Source organism: Schistocerca serialis, chromosome 6, assembly GCF_023864345.2.
Source record: "Schistocerca serialis cubense isolate TAMUIC-IGC-003099 chromosome 6, iqSchSeri2.2, whole genome shotgun sequence".
In the NCBI taxonomy this organism is placed as follows: domain Eukaryota; kingdom Metazoa; phylum Arthropoda; class Insecta; order Orthoptera; family Acrididae; genus Schistocerca; species Schistocerca serialis.
In genome coordinates, this window is record NC_064643.1 from 521,591,775 (window position 1) to 521,607,423 (window position 15,649).

General features: G+C 41.9%; 1 protein-coding gene across 1 annotated transcript in view; it reads left to right on the forward strand.

Moving 5' to 3' along the window:
- Positions 1 to 3,821: 3,821 nt before the first annotated feature.
- The window catches only part of LOC126484958 (pro-resilin-like), a 47,730-nt gene continuing 35,902 nt past the window's right edge, over positions 3,822 to 15,649 (forward strand). Inside the window, exon 1 of the mRNA XM_050108560.1 lies at positions 3,822 to 3,896. Coding sequence (XP_049964517.1) covers positions 3,822 to 3,896 — 75 coding nt within the window. The remainder of the gene's footprint in view (positions 3,897 to 15,649) is intronic.

The window sequence follows — 15,649 nt, forward strand, 5'->3', positions numbered from 1 at the left end:
TTCTTGAACTCTACCATTTCTGATGAATGTTTCATTTTTAATTCATCAGAGAAACTATCATCCAATAAATTTACAATTTCTACTTTCCGCTTTACTACAGGGGTCTCTATTATTGAATCATTGCCCCTTCCCACACTCCTGTCAGGAGACAATACTTCATGTTTCACCTTAACATTACTACTTTCATGCATATTTACACTTGAACCGTTGTCTGTATTTACAGTTCCCTCAACAGACATAGGTTCTGATTTAAGTTTAACCTCAGCTTCTTTTGACGGTTCCATCGCCGACAGTCTTTTAGTGCAGGTTAGTAAAATTTTTAACAGCTTTTCACTTAACTTAGTTCCTTCTGCACGACGTATGGCGTTGCCGGCGCGGCGTACCAGGATTCCTGATGCGACGTGGCACGTTGAGCTGCGGACGGCTCTCCGACGGCTGTTGTGTGTTTGCGTGGCCCGCAATTGCAGGCTCTGCGCCGGCTGCTCCAGGGGACGACTGCGGTGCGGCGAAACTGGCTTCTCGCGATGCCGGCAGCACCGCTAGACTCAGTGCCCGCTCCGTCAATCCAGATGCGTTGTTAATCCAATTGCGTCGTCCACATGCACACGTAACACTTTCACTGTTCTATTACTCAGTTGCGTGTCGCATTCCACTCGCGAATCCGAATAGTTAAAAATCACTTTCACTTAGTTGAGTTTCCCGGCCGATGCACCATATGTGGGGCGGCGGATGTTTAAGTTTGTAGAAAATTAATTAAATCTGATGCTGTATAAACACTTGCAAGTTGAATCAGTTTCTAGCTTTTAGAATGTTGTTATTGCTGTCTTTTGCCGTTCTCAACACTGGCTCTCTATTTACTCCGTGACCCCCAGAAAGTGATTTAAATAAACTTGGAGCCAGTAAATAGATATCCTAGTGCCCACTTTACCTGAGAATGTTCTTATAGCTGCAGCTTATAGCTCTGAGGAATTAGGAAATTGTCCGGGATTTCTAATCAAAAACGGTTTTCCAAAATAGTTGAGTATATTCTGAAATTCACTAATAAACAACACAAGTATCCCTACAACCTAACTAACAGAACAGTTCAGAGTCTAATGCGCTGATGCAACTATAATTGTCCGAATCAAATGTTAAAAAGAATGCTCGCCATAATTTGATGAAAATATTTCATCAAATGCCACGCTAAATATTTGGTAGAATGTCTGTCTCGCGACGGCACGTGAAAATACGACACTACGCAATTGAAGCTAGATAATAAAAATCATTCCAGAATTAACACTTCACATGAAATGTTTTCATGGTTCCGCGTATCTCTAGTAACTTAATACGGCACCCGAGGCTGTTGGTAGCAGATACACTGATGCGACGCGACTACCGACACAGATGGCGTGTCATTCAGCGTCTGGAGAGAACTGGGGCCTTGCTTCCTCGCGCAGTGTTCTTATATATAAAGCCGCGGTGCGGACGGCTGAGGGATCGCCTGATCTTTCCGGCTCTCTCGACTAGCCGCTGGGCTAGTAACGCACCACTTCAAGTTACATAATAATTTATAGCTTCTTTGGCTGATGGCCGAAGAATCTCTTAATTTAAATGTGCATTCAGCACGCAGGTAAGTATTGATAATAAAATTTTGACGTGGCTAAGTTAAATACTTTCGGCGAGAGAATTAATTTAATTGCCCTGTACGCACTAGATGAGCTCTGAACTGGCCCTGTTGAGATCCGCTATCGCTATAATTTTATAGGTATTAAAAAGAAACTTTACACATCTTCATAATCGTAGCGGACCTCCAACCTATTTAAATCTAAACATCCTAGCCTTATTTACTAGCCTACTTAATCTATCTTGCTTCCTTCAGTTTTTAGACGAAAACCAGAAAATCATGAATTTCCACTAAAGTCTTAATTTGTGAAATCCAAAGTACTGTTTTTATTAAATCATTATGAAAGATGAATCTAAATATAAATTTTGAAGTCTCTAGCTCTGTTCTGTTGCGCCAATGATTTTTCCAGAAAAACGTCCAAATCTCGGAAATGGCTGAAGTTATCGAACTGATATTTAACACACATTAATTTAATATTATTTCTGACATGCTAGAAAAGTTTTAGTTCATTTGCTTGATTTTTAAGGTATTGCGCAACATTTATGACGTCAGAGCTAGTTACAGCAGACTGGCTGGCACACGATGGAAACTAATGTGAATTTACTACAGCGTGAGTAGGCTGCTTCCCTACAGTAAGAAGATTTCAATTGTGTTTTAGAGTATAAGTATGTTAGTTTTAAAAAAGAATTTATGTATAGTTACAATTTTGAGGAAGTAGAATCAGTAAACTGAGCAATAATATGCAAATGGAAGACTTTGTTTACAGACAGTTAGTGTCATTAAAATACTACATGCTCATCAAGCAATGAATAATCTTTTGTTGATAAAATAATGATTAATTTCTTGAATCATTTTGTAGTAAGTAAGTACAATTAATTATGAAATCTCATATAAATATGTAGCAGATGTAATTGTGTTAGAATTAAGGAACCCTGAGAGAGAGTCTATACTAGCCAAAAATTGACTTTGTAGTACGAAATAATTATGTGATGTAATGTTTACTGCCAATAGTGATCTGAGAACGACACTGGAGCAGAATTCAATAAAAAACAAAACCGTTCCGTGTAACCTATGCTTTGTATGTATTAATGCTTCAATTGAAGCCTGTGTACTTGGTACACGTTCTTGAATATTAATTACGTGGTACGCGAATCAAGTTACGCGGAAACTACACTGTAGTCCTGTAGGACGGACCGTTAAAAATAATACTAGTACTAAATGAAGTATTTATTGAACAATATGCCCAAGTCAAGCTGTCACGCACATGGTAAAATCTGTTTGCTAGATGGGTGATAAAATGGTTCAAATGGCTCTGAGCACTATGGGACTCAACTGCTGAGGTCATTAGTCCCCTAGAACTTAGAACTAGTTAAACCTAACTAACCTAAGGACATCACACACATCCATGCCCGAGGCAGGATTCGAACCTGCGACCGTAGCGGTCTTGCGGTTCCAGACTGCAGCGCCTTTAACCGCACGGCCACTTCGGCCGGCAGATGGGTGATAACCTGGCAAGCTACACTAAAAGAGGAAAAGAAAGCTATGTACAAAAAAAATCACACACCTTTAAATAATTACAAAAAAGCAGTATATGCCTAGTAATAGTATTAAAAGTGTGTAATGAGAAGGTAACACAATGGACTCAATGTAGATGAGAGTGATTATGCTAAGAACAGTTGTTATGCATTAAAAATAAACTGTGTGCATAAACAATCTAGGAAGGGACGGAATATTGTGTGTAGTAGGGACAGAAAATGACTGTTGTATCTGCACCAATATATACGTCGGTATAAGTTAAGTGTTGAGTGACTAACTGTCATAGTGCAGTGCTCAACGAACAGTACACTGTGAGTAAAAACGGTAGTTAGTGATCCGTTCGGAGTCGATTCAAACAAACATCGCTCGACGGAGACATTTAGTATGTGTGTACCGAAATATTTTCGCGTGTTGAAAGACGCTCTGGCAGTGTATCAACCGTGAGAACAAGTGAAAGTATGTAGTACAATGTGCGTGTGACGAACCCTGAATACCAGTGTCACAATGCCACAAGAAACCTGTTATCACGCCAAAACATCCTGTGCATACCAGCGAAGCGACGGCGTAATGAACAATAAACGCTTTTAACCAAAGTGCATTTTCTTCCACAGCTAATAAGTTGTATCCTTAAAGACAGTACACCGTTGTGGAATATTTGTTTCATGCGTTACGACGGGGAGCCATGCGAAGAAGCAGAGACGAGTGCCGTGCCGCCAGCCAGCCGGTCGCAGGAAACCACTGCAACACGCCGACATTGGTGAATGGTTCGGCGAGATTCGCGACTGCTCGGGCGCCACCGCAGCACGCCGTCGATGTTACTGCTAGCAGGTCGTCGACCTCAGCGGTCGTTGGCACGCCGCGCTCCAGACGACGCTTCGCAACAATTGCTTCGCGCCGCCCACTCCGTACGACATTGTTGACGTTCAACCGAACATTACCAACTACGTTGTTCATGTACTAATATGAAAATGATTTCTTGAACACGAAATTACGTGACAAACATTTTTTTGCTGAGTATAACTCAAAACATTCACTTGTTCGATGATATATGTCATATGTTTTCGTCATATTAGTGACACAAACTGACACGAATGCCATACAATGGTAGAACATTTGTCGTGAGTAAGTGTAGAGACAATCCATTACATTGCTATCGAACTGTTTAATGATTGACCTTAACTGTGACACAGAACACAAATGTGAAAAAGTGTAGAAGGTACATTTTTAATAGAGAGACTAAAAGGTTTAACATTTTGACATAAATAATCATTGTTATCTGTGAACATTGGATAAAGTCCACCCTTGTTTGATGAACAAAACCGTGTGTTAAGACAAACCAGGCGAGATGACCATGGCTCCGGCGCAGTTTTCCCAGGTTTTCTGATCGCACATAGCCCAAATGGGGGAGCCAGAAAACTGTAATGACCCTGGGACTAGGTTTACGGTCACCTCCGTCCAGTAGTGAACGTTTGAAACTGCCTATTTTTTATCAAACTTTCTTCAACTAATATTTTTGGGCTATACTGGTTTGCTCCTGGGACATAGGCTGTGTGCTCCGAACCGAAGCTACAGCTCTTCGCATTATCGCCTAAAGATTCACCATTGTTGCGTCACGTATAAGTTTGTGCGTTGCCAGAAACATTGGCTGTTGGCGACATAGTTTCATGTTCAAGATGTTAGCTACTTTGTGCTAAACCCTTTTCCAAGTCGGATATCCGTTTGTTAATATTCACTTGCCACTGCGGAATATCCTCACTGAGTATTTGTTTGATGGTTTGGACGTCGTTCTGTACCTGACTATTTACTGCGGTACTGAACGATTCGGAATCTCTATCTGCTATGGCTGCTTGTACCTTAGAATTAATATTTTTTTCGATCTCACTCTCCTTCACTTCTAGCCATGAGTTGAATTCGGTTTCAATTTTAGTCGCTTGTTCGTTCCACTTCTGCTCTACAAGCTGTGTGGAATCTACCTCTAGCTTTTCTAACCGGTTGGCTAAGACACCTATCTCGTCTACCATGTTAGTGTTTGCTACTTGCAGGTTGTTGACCTGTACCGTCAACTCCTGCACAGCCTTAGGTATCGACTCATAATTCTGTTTCATACAGGCAATCTCTTTTTTCATATTTTCTAACGACTGCACAAGTCGCTGGTCCCGCTCAGCTTGCTGGCGATCTCGCTCAGCTTGCTGGCGATCTCGCTCGGCTTGCTGTGCGAGAAAGATTTCAATTTTTTCGTCTTTTTCAGCTTGTTGTTGCGCAAATTTTGCCTGGTAATCCAGCACGCGCTCTAATATCGCCTGAAGTGAATACCCACCAGGCAGATTACCACTCTCTGGTTCCTGCATTTCTGGGTGTGGTGCAATTTCTTTATCTGCCTCTCCTTGAGCACTGGTGGGCAGTGGCACCCCTTCCTGTGCCCCTGCCCCCACATTTTCGCATGGTATCTTCTCAAAGAGAGTACTTGTACTGCTTAATGCACCCTTTTCTACATTTCCTGCACTAACTAATGGCTGTTCCTCAGTATCCATATTGCTCGGACGTTGACTACGCAATTTAACCATATTCATAAATTACCTACTCGAACACAAGACCTAACAGTTTTTTCACTTGCTCACAAAATATGTTAGTTTATCTACAATACACTGCACACTAAAAATTACTATCTACAATCAACTTTGTCCTGTCATAAACACTAACATCAAACTACACACCACTAGCGATATGAGATCACTTCACTGGAGTTAAGCTTCTACAAACAGGACAACGACACTGTAGTCTTACCTTTAATTTATCTGATCTCGGGGATCGGCTGCCCCCGGATTATGTAGTCGTTACAGTTTCTCAATACTATCAGGATCGTTTCCTCTAACTTGCTTGCAGTGGTGCGGTTTTTCATGAAAAATTTTTGTACATTCATTAATACATAGCATTAATCATGATACACATACATACATTTATCACTAAATACATACATATATATAACAATAAACACTGAAAGAAAGTACATAAAATATTCTTATTTTCGTGGCCACTGCAAATTCGCGCCCCGCGTTTTTGGGCGACAATTTCGCGTAACCCCTGAAAGAAAGGATATTGCGGAGACATGGCTTAGCCACAGCCTGGGGGATGTTTCCATAATGAGATTTTCACTCTGCAGCGGAGTGTGCGCTGATATGAAAGTTCCTGGCAGATTGAAACTGTGTGCCGGACCGAGACTCGAACTCGGGACCTTTGCCTTTCGCAGGCAAGTGCCAGTTCTGCAAGATTCGCGGTAGAGCTTCTGTTAAGTCTGGAAGGTAGGAGACGAGGTACTGGCAGAAGTAAAGCTGTGAGGAGGGGGCGTGAGTCGTGCTTGTGTGGCTCAGTCGGTAGAGCACTTGCGCGCGAAAGGCAAAGGTCCCGAGTTCGAGTCTCGGTCTGGCAAACAGTTTTAATCTGCCAGGAAGTTTCGTATCAGCGCACACTACGCTGCAGAGTGAAAATCTCATTCTGGAAACATTTCAGTTGCTACGTCTGCACGCGTCAAAACTAGTAGATACGAATATTAGAAGAAAATTTTCATTTTAGAGAAAACCACCATCGAATCTCTACGGCAATTGGCTGTCGCCATCCTAGCACCTGACAAAGCCGGTGGTGATGGGGCCAATCCGAAAACTGTGGTGCTCTGCAGCCTCGGAACCAGAGAGTGCGAAGCGTGATCCCTTGTATCTCTTGTGGCCTCGAATAAGTACTGTTATTAATGGTCCAGGGAGTGCGCCAGTGGAACACGCAAGGCATAATTTAGGCCGGAGCAGCTTTCCGCCAGCTCCAAGGGAATTTTTTTGAACTCACTCGAGCAAGTCGACAGCGGAGATTGGAAATAGTACGCGGGTATTAAATCGTATGTAACTATAAATTGCCGACACCAGTGAACGTGACAATGTGTGACCAACGTGATGCGAAGGGTACTGTGTAATTCGAGTAAGATGTTAATTAACGACATATTTCAACAAGAAAATGTAAGTTTCCAGAAAATGCAAGGTGAGATTTCCTGAAAGCTTGGAATACGTAGTACTCCCAAAATTTCAGACTCTTGCACAAAGTTAGACAATGTTCTTCCCAAGTAGCTGATATTATTAGGATATCGTCTACGTATATTATCAAACCCTTCAATAAGTCTCTCCCTAGTGCTTCATCTAAAGCACGTATAAATACAGACACAAGAGATATTACGTCCGAATGGCAATACATTGAAATATGATTTCCCATCAAACAAAAATGCTATACACCTTTTGGATTCTGGATGTAATTTTATCTGCCAATATCCAGCAGTCAAACTCATTGTGCTAAAGAACCTTGCCTTTTCAAATTTAGATAACAATTCGTCAGTATTAATCGGTCGGTCTCTCTCTGTCTCTATATGTCGATTCAATGCACGAGCGTCTAAAACTAATCGTAGCCTGCCGGTAGCTTTCTTTATCACGATCAGAGGATTATTCATTACGCTGGAACTGTATTCTGAAATGCACTGTTTCACAAAACTTGCAAGTCAGTTTCCAACAAGTGCAGTTAACGAATCAGGGAAGGCATGCCATATTAAACAGCGGTTTCAGAAGAAGAAACACAGATATAATTACGAGAATTATGGCATATTATGATTAACTGTGGAGTTCCTCACAAATTTTATGGTGGAAAAACGAGCTGAACTATAAACCTTGTAGTGAGCACTCAAATTCGGGTAACAAGATGGAGTTTGGGTTGGGTAACCAAGGTCACGAGGGTTTAACGATCACACGGAGATACTCTAACGTTTTTGACGCCGATTTAAAGCGTAAAGTAGAAGTACCAAGTTCCCACTTATTTTATACGAGGTGACTTACTTGAGATTCGCAGCCAATCTTCTTCGCTGGCTAGCTGGCTGTTGGAAAACTCTCTTGACTTCTTCTCCGTAGAATGATGCTAGGTACAGGAATATTTAAGTCTCTCTCTCTACTAGTGAAATAAGTAGATACGCGAACTTTACTTTTCGCCAACGAAAGGTATATTTGAACTTCATACAGAATAAAATTCTCACTTTCCAGATACGTATATGACTTCCAGTAAGTCACTCGCTCCGTCCAACGTCAGAAACAAATTTAATTACATTTATAAAAGAGATGGCTTAATAACCATGACTCTATTTCACTTGAATCATAAAAAAGGTGTTGCCTCTAACAAGGCTGGATAAAGAGTCCACAAGATTACTTTTTCAACTGTTCTTCTTTCACATAACAATAGTCAATGACACAATAGGCACAGAGCTGCATAAAAACTCTGGTTCTTCCTCTAAAACATCTATGGATTAGCCGACAAGTACTTATCGGTGCCGTTCGACCGCCGCATCTACTTTCTTCCCGCGACTGACTTTAAACCTGCACACACAAACATGTGGCGTGCAATAGGTAGATTTTACCATCCCACACTCGTATCTAGAATATCGTATGCTCGAGACGGTAGAAGTCTGAGTGGTTCAAGAATTTACACAGAAATTCTCGAATCACTACAATACCGTATAGATCCACAGAAGGTCAATATTTGAATTTTCTGAAGGAGTTCCAAATATTCACTTGCATTCGACGGTGCACACTGGTAGAGCAGAGTGAGTTTCGATAGAACAGTTAGTATGAAATATTTGAGGCTTTCCTGTCTTAGTGATAATATTAAACCGATTTAGATCACACGTGTTTGCGACTGGAGACGGATGGCACGTGGCCCACGTCGACAGACGCTGGCATGGCAGTAGGCCAGAGGAGTCTGGATACAGCACAAGTCGGCATAGGAGCCGCTGTTGTGGCGGCGGAAGAATGTGGATGACTATTAGGTTAGTTGACGAGACCTGCTGATAGTGTAGTTATATTTTTACAACCGACTCACGGATAAACTTTTGAAGAGTATAATGTTATTCTAACTTTACACAGAACTAGGGAGCTGTGCCCCGTAAAGAAGCCAAGGTTCCCCTCAACCCCCAGCGTTCATCCCCTCTCCCTATTCCCCCTCCCCTACTTTTTTGCATAACTACTGATTGATAATTCCAAATCACATTATAGGAGGTTCAGAAGGATGTAAGTTGCAGTAGGTACTGGGAGATGAAGAAACTTGCACAGGATAGGGTAGCATGGAGAGCTGCATTAAACCAGTCTCAGGACTGAAGACCACAACAACAACAACAACAACAACAACATTATAAGAGGCCAGCTCCTAATTCTTAGACTCATGTTCAACCATAAAATCTTGTGACATGTGAGGGCTACTTTGTTCCTAAACTGACGAGCTGCTTAGTAAAAAGAATAGGAATGCTTGAAACCGAAAGGCGTGCGTGAGGGCATCTTGCACAATTCCATTTACTAATTTTAAACAAATCTGAAAATGATCTGTTCGTAAATTCAAAACTGGTCATATGTGAGGAACCTTGCGATCCCAAACTGCTAAATATGTGTAGCGTATGTAAAGTGCTTAGGCAGTTTTCGAATTATTTCACCAGTATCTTTCGACAACAATCGAAAAGAGACAGCAGTAATTCGAAATTGCACCTAAAATGTACCAGTTAAGACCACTGAAAAATGTCAACACGGTTGTTTGATACCACCAAACAACAACAATCTGGTGAAATCAATAGTAAATGGCCATGTTTCAGTAACTGGGCGTCTGCTGGTCGACTGTCCTTTGAACTAATGTAGTGTTACTTTACATATTTATATTCATTTGTTGAATGTGAATTCGGATTTTAGATTGTCCGTGTGTTGTATCCCACATAAATCCTCAGTCGACGAAGGAGTTGAATATCTCAGTTTTTTGTGGGCTCTTCTTCCAACCTAGATTACTTCTCTTTGATATAGCGGTCACTGGATGGCAATTAATTTTAAAAACTATTGTGGCAGGTCCTCTTTGTATCAACAGGAAAGGTAAAAGTCGATAGAAGGACATCAGTATGCTGTAAGTGGTTAAATTCTGCAATGTGAACTGCCACCAATTGACTCAAATATTTACCTCAGAAAGGATAATATGTTGTATACAAAGTTGAAAAAGTCAATGGAAATTAAATTCTTTCCACTCCTAAAATCTATTGAAAATTTAAAAAACAAAATTAAATAAACTTCATTTTCCATTTTAAGTATACTGTAAATACAGCTCTACTTAATAGTTTGCAAAAAATAAAATAAATCATTCGTTGAAAATAATCTTTGTAATATTAATAAATCGATCTTTTGTTCCCAGATACTTGCCAAAGCTGCACATAAATGAGTATGGGCAACTTGCGTAAAACATTAACTTTTCGTTACACCTATCCAAATCTGATCATATCTGAACAACGTCCCGTTAATAACTGAACAGATTAATACAGCAGAAACCAGAAATCAGCAATTTAATTTTTGAAGTTCTTATGCTTTAAAAAGGATGCTAGACTACAGGGACAGTAAGCGACCTCTTCTTTGAGGAGCGACGGCTTTCGACGCATAACAACTGGTGACCAGGCGCGGAGCACAGCTCGGTATTGAGTGACGTCATGCAATCTCCTGGTGATTACCAGTTACACGAAAAAGAAATAGAATTTTTGCAGTTGTATAATACACATACATCTACTTAAAAAAGACATAATAAAATAATAAAATGTGTAGTACATACAGCTGAGAGTCGCAAATAATTTGCTGACACAACACCATCCGAAATCCAGGGAGTAAATGAAGTGTGTTGCGAAATCCAGTTGCGCTGTTTCATGAGGATGTGATTTAGCGTTTTACTAGAAACTGTTTCACGAAAGCACAAGTTGTGAATACGTCTTGTTACGATGTGGTAACTGAATGAGATAATAACTAGGCATTACTTAAGGAGGAAAGGAATATGAGGTTTTAACTTTTCGCTGACGGTGAGATCGTTAGAGATGAAGCAGCCGCGGACTCGAGTGATATGAAGTAGGAAATCGGACTTGTCCTTTTCATTGCAATCATTTCAGCATTTGTTCTAGCTAATTTAAGGAAATTACGGGAAACTAAAATCTAGAGTTTGAATCCGAACGGTCCATTTCCACAAACCGGGTCCACTGCGTTACCACTGGGACACCTCGCAATATCTACATCCTTATATACGCTCTGCAAACTACTCTACAGTTCTTGGTGGTGGGTAGTTCGTAATTAAAATGTATTTCTGTCTAGTTTCATTTGCTTATTGGGCGATAAAGAAATGCCTATTTTCTCTCGTTTCATACTCGTCAACACTATGAAAGATCTACGATGGTTGCAGGAGAACTGATTCGCATTCTCCTCTCCGTCCTCTAAATTTACCAACATCTTTTCGGGAGAGCTATGATACCTTCCTTCCAAGGATGCCTGCTTAAATTTCACGAGCATTTAAATTATACTATCATATGAACTATACAGACTATTACGAGACTCGATGCGGGTTTTTGAATCCATTCGGCGTTTAGTGTCATGCATAGTTGATAAGGACTCCATTCGTTGGACTTCAGACTGGGTGACACTAGTGTCTTGTATGTAATTTCAATTACAGAGGTACTATATTTTCACAGATCGCTTCCAGTAGATCTATGTCTTCTGTAAGCATTCCTCAATACTGATGTTACTCTATCGTACCATTCCACATGGCTCACTAGCATTATACCACGCTGCTTACACCGGGTGATACCTCCTCAGGCAAAGGCACGGGAGGTTTTCTTCTTCATACTACCTCAATCCGAGCTTGTACGCTGGATGTAATGACCTCGTTTCGACGGGATGTTAGCCTCTAATCTTCCTTTCCTGTAACGTGTTGACCGCTGATCTTTCAGCTAGATACTGACGGGTTACATCTACATGTTATAGTCATTATCTTAATATTTAACTAAATTCTATGAGAGATGCCATTCACTGTACAAAGAGGAAATTTTGTTCAAGTCATGCGTTCCCTTACGATCGTCCAGCTACGAAAACGACATTTGCGAACAGTCTTATAGAGATGCTGATCCTGACCAAAATGGATGGTCAGATGTCAACGAACTTCGTACATACATCGGCGGTTATGTAACTGACTGGAGTTTCAACTCTGTGATGAGTAGAGCGGCCACCAGACTGCATTATATGTGTTAGTGTATGGTGTACTTTCCAGGTCTGATAGGTATTGCATGGGGTGTGAACTGCGTCAGATGTTGAGTGATAATTGTGAACAACACGAAGATGCTATGGACTAACATGGGAGAACATTACCAGCACCTGAGAGCGTCTGAAATTGGCCTGAGCCTTAATATGTCCTGCTGGTAAAATTGTGCAATATCCAGATTTTTGAGGAATTCTGATGTGACAGTGGCTCGAGTTTGGTCTGCATGGGAGCGTGAGAGCACTGATACTCGGCGTCAAGCTTCCAGTCGATCACATCTGACCACCACAAGGGAGCATCGCCTTATCGTGCTCAACCACTTAGTACCCCGTCCGCATCTGCGTTTACCACCCGAGAACAAATAATGGACTCAGTGCACTGGACTACTTCAAAATAACGCAGACAGTTAATACAGAGACGTATCATCCCATTAGCAGCAACCGGACTAGGGAACCACACGTAGACTGCTGTGGCCATCACAACATAAACGGCCGGATTTGGATTGGCGCAATTACTAAGAAGAAAGGACTGCTGTTTAAGGGCGGCTCATAGTTGTCACTGATGACTCACGGTCCTGCACTACAACGGATAGCTATCGTCGAAGGGTACGGCGGTGACCTAAGAGGACTTGCTGACCACTCGACTATTTCAAAATAACGCATACAGTTCATACAGAGACGTGTCACGTGTAGACGAGCAGTGTCGTATTGAAAATGGCACCACAATACTATTCATGAGAGGTAACACATAAGGGCGCAGGATGTCTGTGACTCTGGGACGTACCGTTGAGCTCTTCGAGTTCCCCACTACCAGCCGTGACCCGACTTCATACACAATGGGTGTCCACACCATGACGCTAGGAGTAGCAGCACTGTGCCTCTACTAAACATTGAACGAATGGGAGGAAAGGGGGGGAGGGAAGGGGAAGGCGGTGTCCCATGGGACAACCTGAGCCATCATATGTTACTTCTCATGAACGGCATTGTAGCCCCATTTTTAATAGAACACTGTTTGTCTACATGTGTCACATGTCTGTATGAACTGTCTGCGTGATTTTGAGGTACTCACGTAGTCAGCACATGTGTGGGACTATCTCTGACGTCATCTCCGACCCATAGCCGGTATGCTGGATTTCAATGACTAGTTACAACAGTAGCTGGACAGCTTGCATCACGAAAGGCTACAACGGCTTATTGACACTGTTCCCCAGCGAATAAGTGCACACATCCATGACAGATGGCGTGCAACATCATAGTAATAAGTGGGTTCATACTGCCAAGTTCAGCGTAAAGCTGACTCGTTTCTGTGACCACTAAAATAACAACAGGTACCTTCTTAACCTGCAAAGTTTCATTTCGTTTCCTTCTCCCCGTGTGGGTGCATCACTTTATTTGTCAGGCAGTGTATGCTGAGATCATTTGAGATCCCACTGCGCAAATAATGCTTTCTTCGCATTAGTGTATGACGTACTGAGATCATTTAGCCTAATATTCAGCGACCATATCACATATTTGCAAAAATACTGCGTATGATCATCTCTTTTTCAATAGTCGACTACATGTTACAGTCTCCATTGACTTTAGGAAACCTAGGAAGACGGAATCTACATGTTCACCTCCACCTGTTGTTTAAAAGATGTCGTGTATGAATAATACAAAGTGTGTTTCAAGCCACTGGTATGAGCAGCCCTTAGAGCCTCGCCTTCACACATTCCTTTTAAATATTTTATGACTAAAGCCCTTCTGGCCTTTTATTTATTTTATACTTGGCACGTAAGTGCTGTCTCTTTCTTGTATTGATAGTCAGTACTTACACATTTTTTTAGATAAAAAAAATTTCGCATAAATTTGTAATTATGTTATAGACTACTTTAAATGTCTAAATTCTGATGAAGGCACTCTTAGAAGTGTTGAAACCTGGGTAATAAGACTAATAAATTGTGACCGATGGCTCATTTGTTTCAATTTTAATTTATAAAAGGTCACTGAACCAAGCAGCAATGTTTAAAACTTTGCGAAAGTGTGTTTCTCTGGAGTGGCTTTTTGGAATTCGTGTTGATTCTTTCCACGAATTTTGTTTGCCTCCACGGATGCCGTAATGTTTGAGCTTACAATATTGTTTAGGATCCTACGACAGACAAAATCAGATGACAATTATCTGTAAATCTGAGCATCTGATGTTTCGCCCCTTTTGTAGACAGGATTGATCCGGGTTCTTTTGTTGCCATGTGGGGCTATTCGTTGCACAATGGATCAATAGGAGCCAGAGAAGGTGCTTGTTCTGCGTCCTTTTCAGTGTACATTGCTGAAAAAGTTACAACATCGTCAAGGGCAAGGTTATTTTAATAACAAATGAGCAGAAATACGCAGAAATACGCCATGTACCCCCATGTAACGACAGCGGAGATGTGAATTCTTGCATGCAAATGTTTATAAAGATGCCCAATGGCATCCTGCGATTAACTGTTACAAGCATCTTGCGTCTTTTGTTGCAATTCGGCAATGGTTCTTGCATGGTCTAGAGAATGAGAAAGTTCAGACTGGATCATGTCCCGTAAGTGTTCAAATGGCGAGAGCTAGTGATCTCGCAGGCCAGGGCCGCTGTTGTACAACACGAAGAGCACGTTGCGTTGCAGCAGACCTATATGCCCGTGCATTGTGCTGCTGAGGAAGCACGTCACCTTTCAGTGGAAGAAGTAGCAGGTAGTACCGGGATGACAGCCGATGTAACGCAGCGGGCACTGATTACATTTCCATGCAGAAACGCCAAATGTGGCTACGAATTCTAACTGATGGTCTCCCGCACCATGAAGCTTGGGATGGGGACTGTATGCAGTGCGGGATAGGAAGCTCACCAGATCTATGCGACACATGTGCACGTCCATCAATCGCTTATAGACAGAACCTACACTCATCACAGAAGACAACAGAGCGCCATTACAGTCTCCAACCAACTCTTTCACAACACCAGATTAGCCATGCTTGGTGACGTTGTGGAGTCAGTGATAGCTTGGCCAGAAGCTCGCATGTTCGTAATCCTGATGCAAACAGGCGGTTTCCAATCAACTATGTGCAACATTCACCCGGATTTCGTCCCAGGATGAAGTTCGATCAGCCACCGCTGCTCACATAATGTGTCGAACGTGGCGTGTGTCTGTACTACTCTGACGTCCAGAAAGTTGAAACTTCCTGGCAGATTAAAACTTTGTGCCAGGCCGAGACTCGAACTCGGGACCTTTGCCAGCAGCGGGCAAGTGCTCTACCATCTGAGCTACCCAAGCACGACTCACGCCCCGTCCTCACAGCTTCACTTCTGCCAATACCCAGTCTCCTACCTTCCAATCCGGTTCAGAAAGTTGTTTATGGATGTGGAAATGTTCCACAGACCACTGTTGAAAGCGAG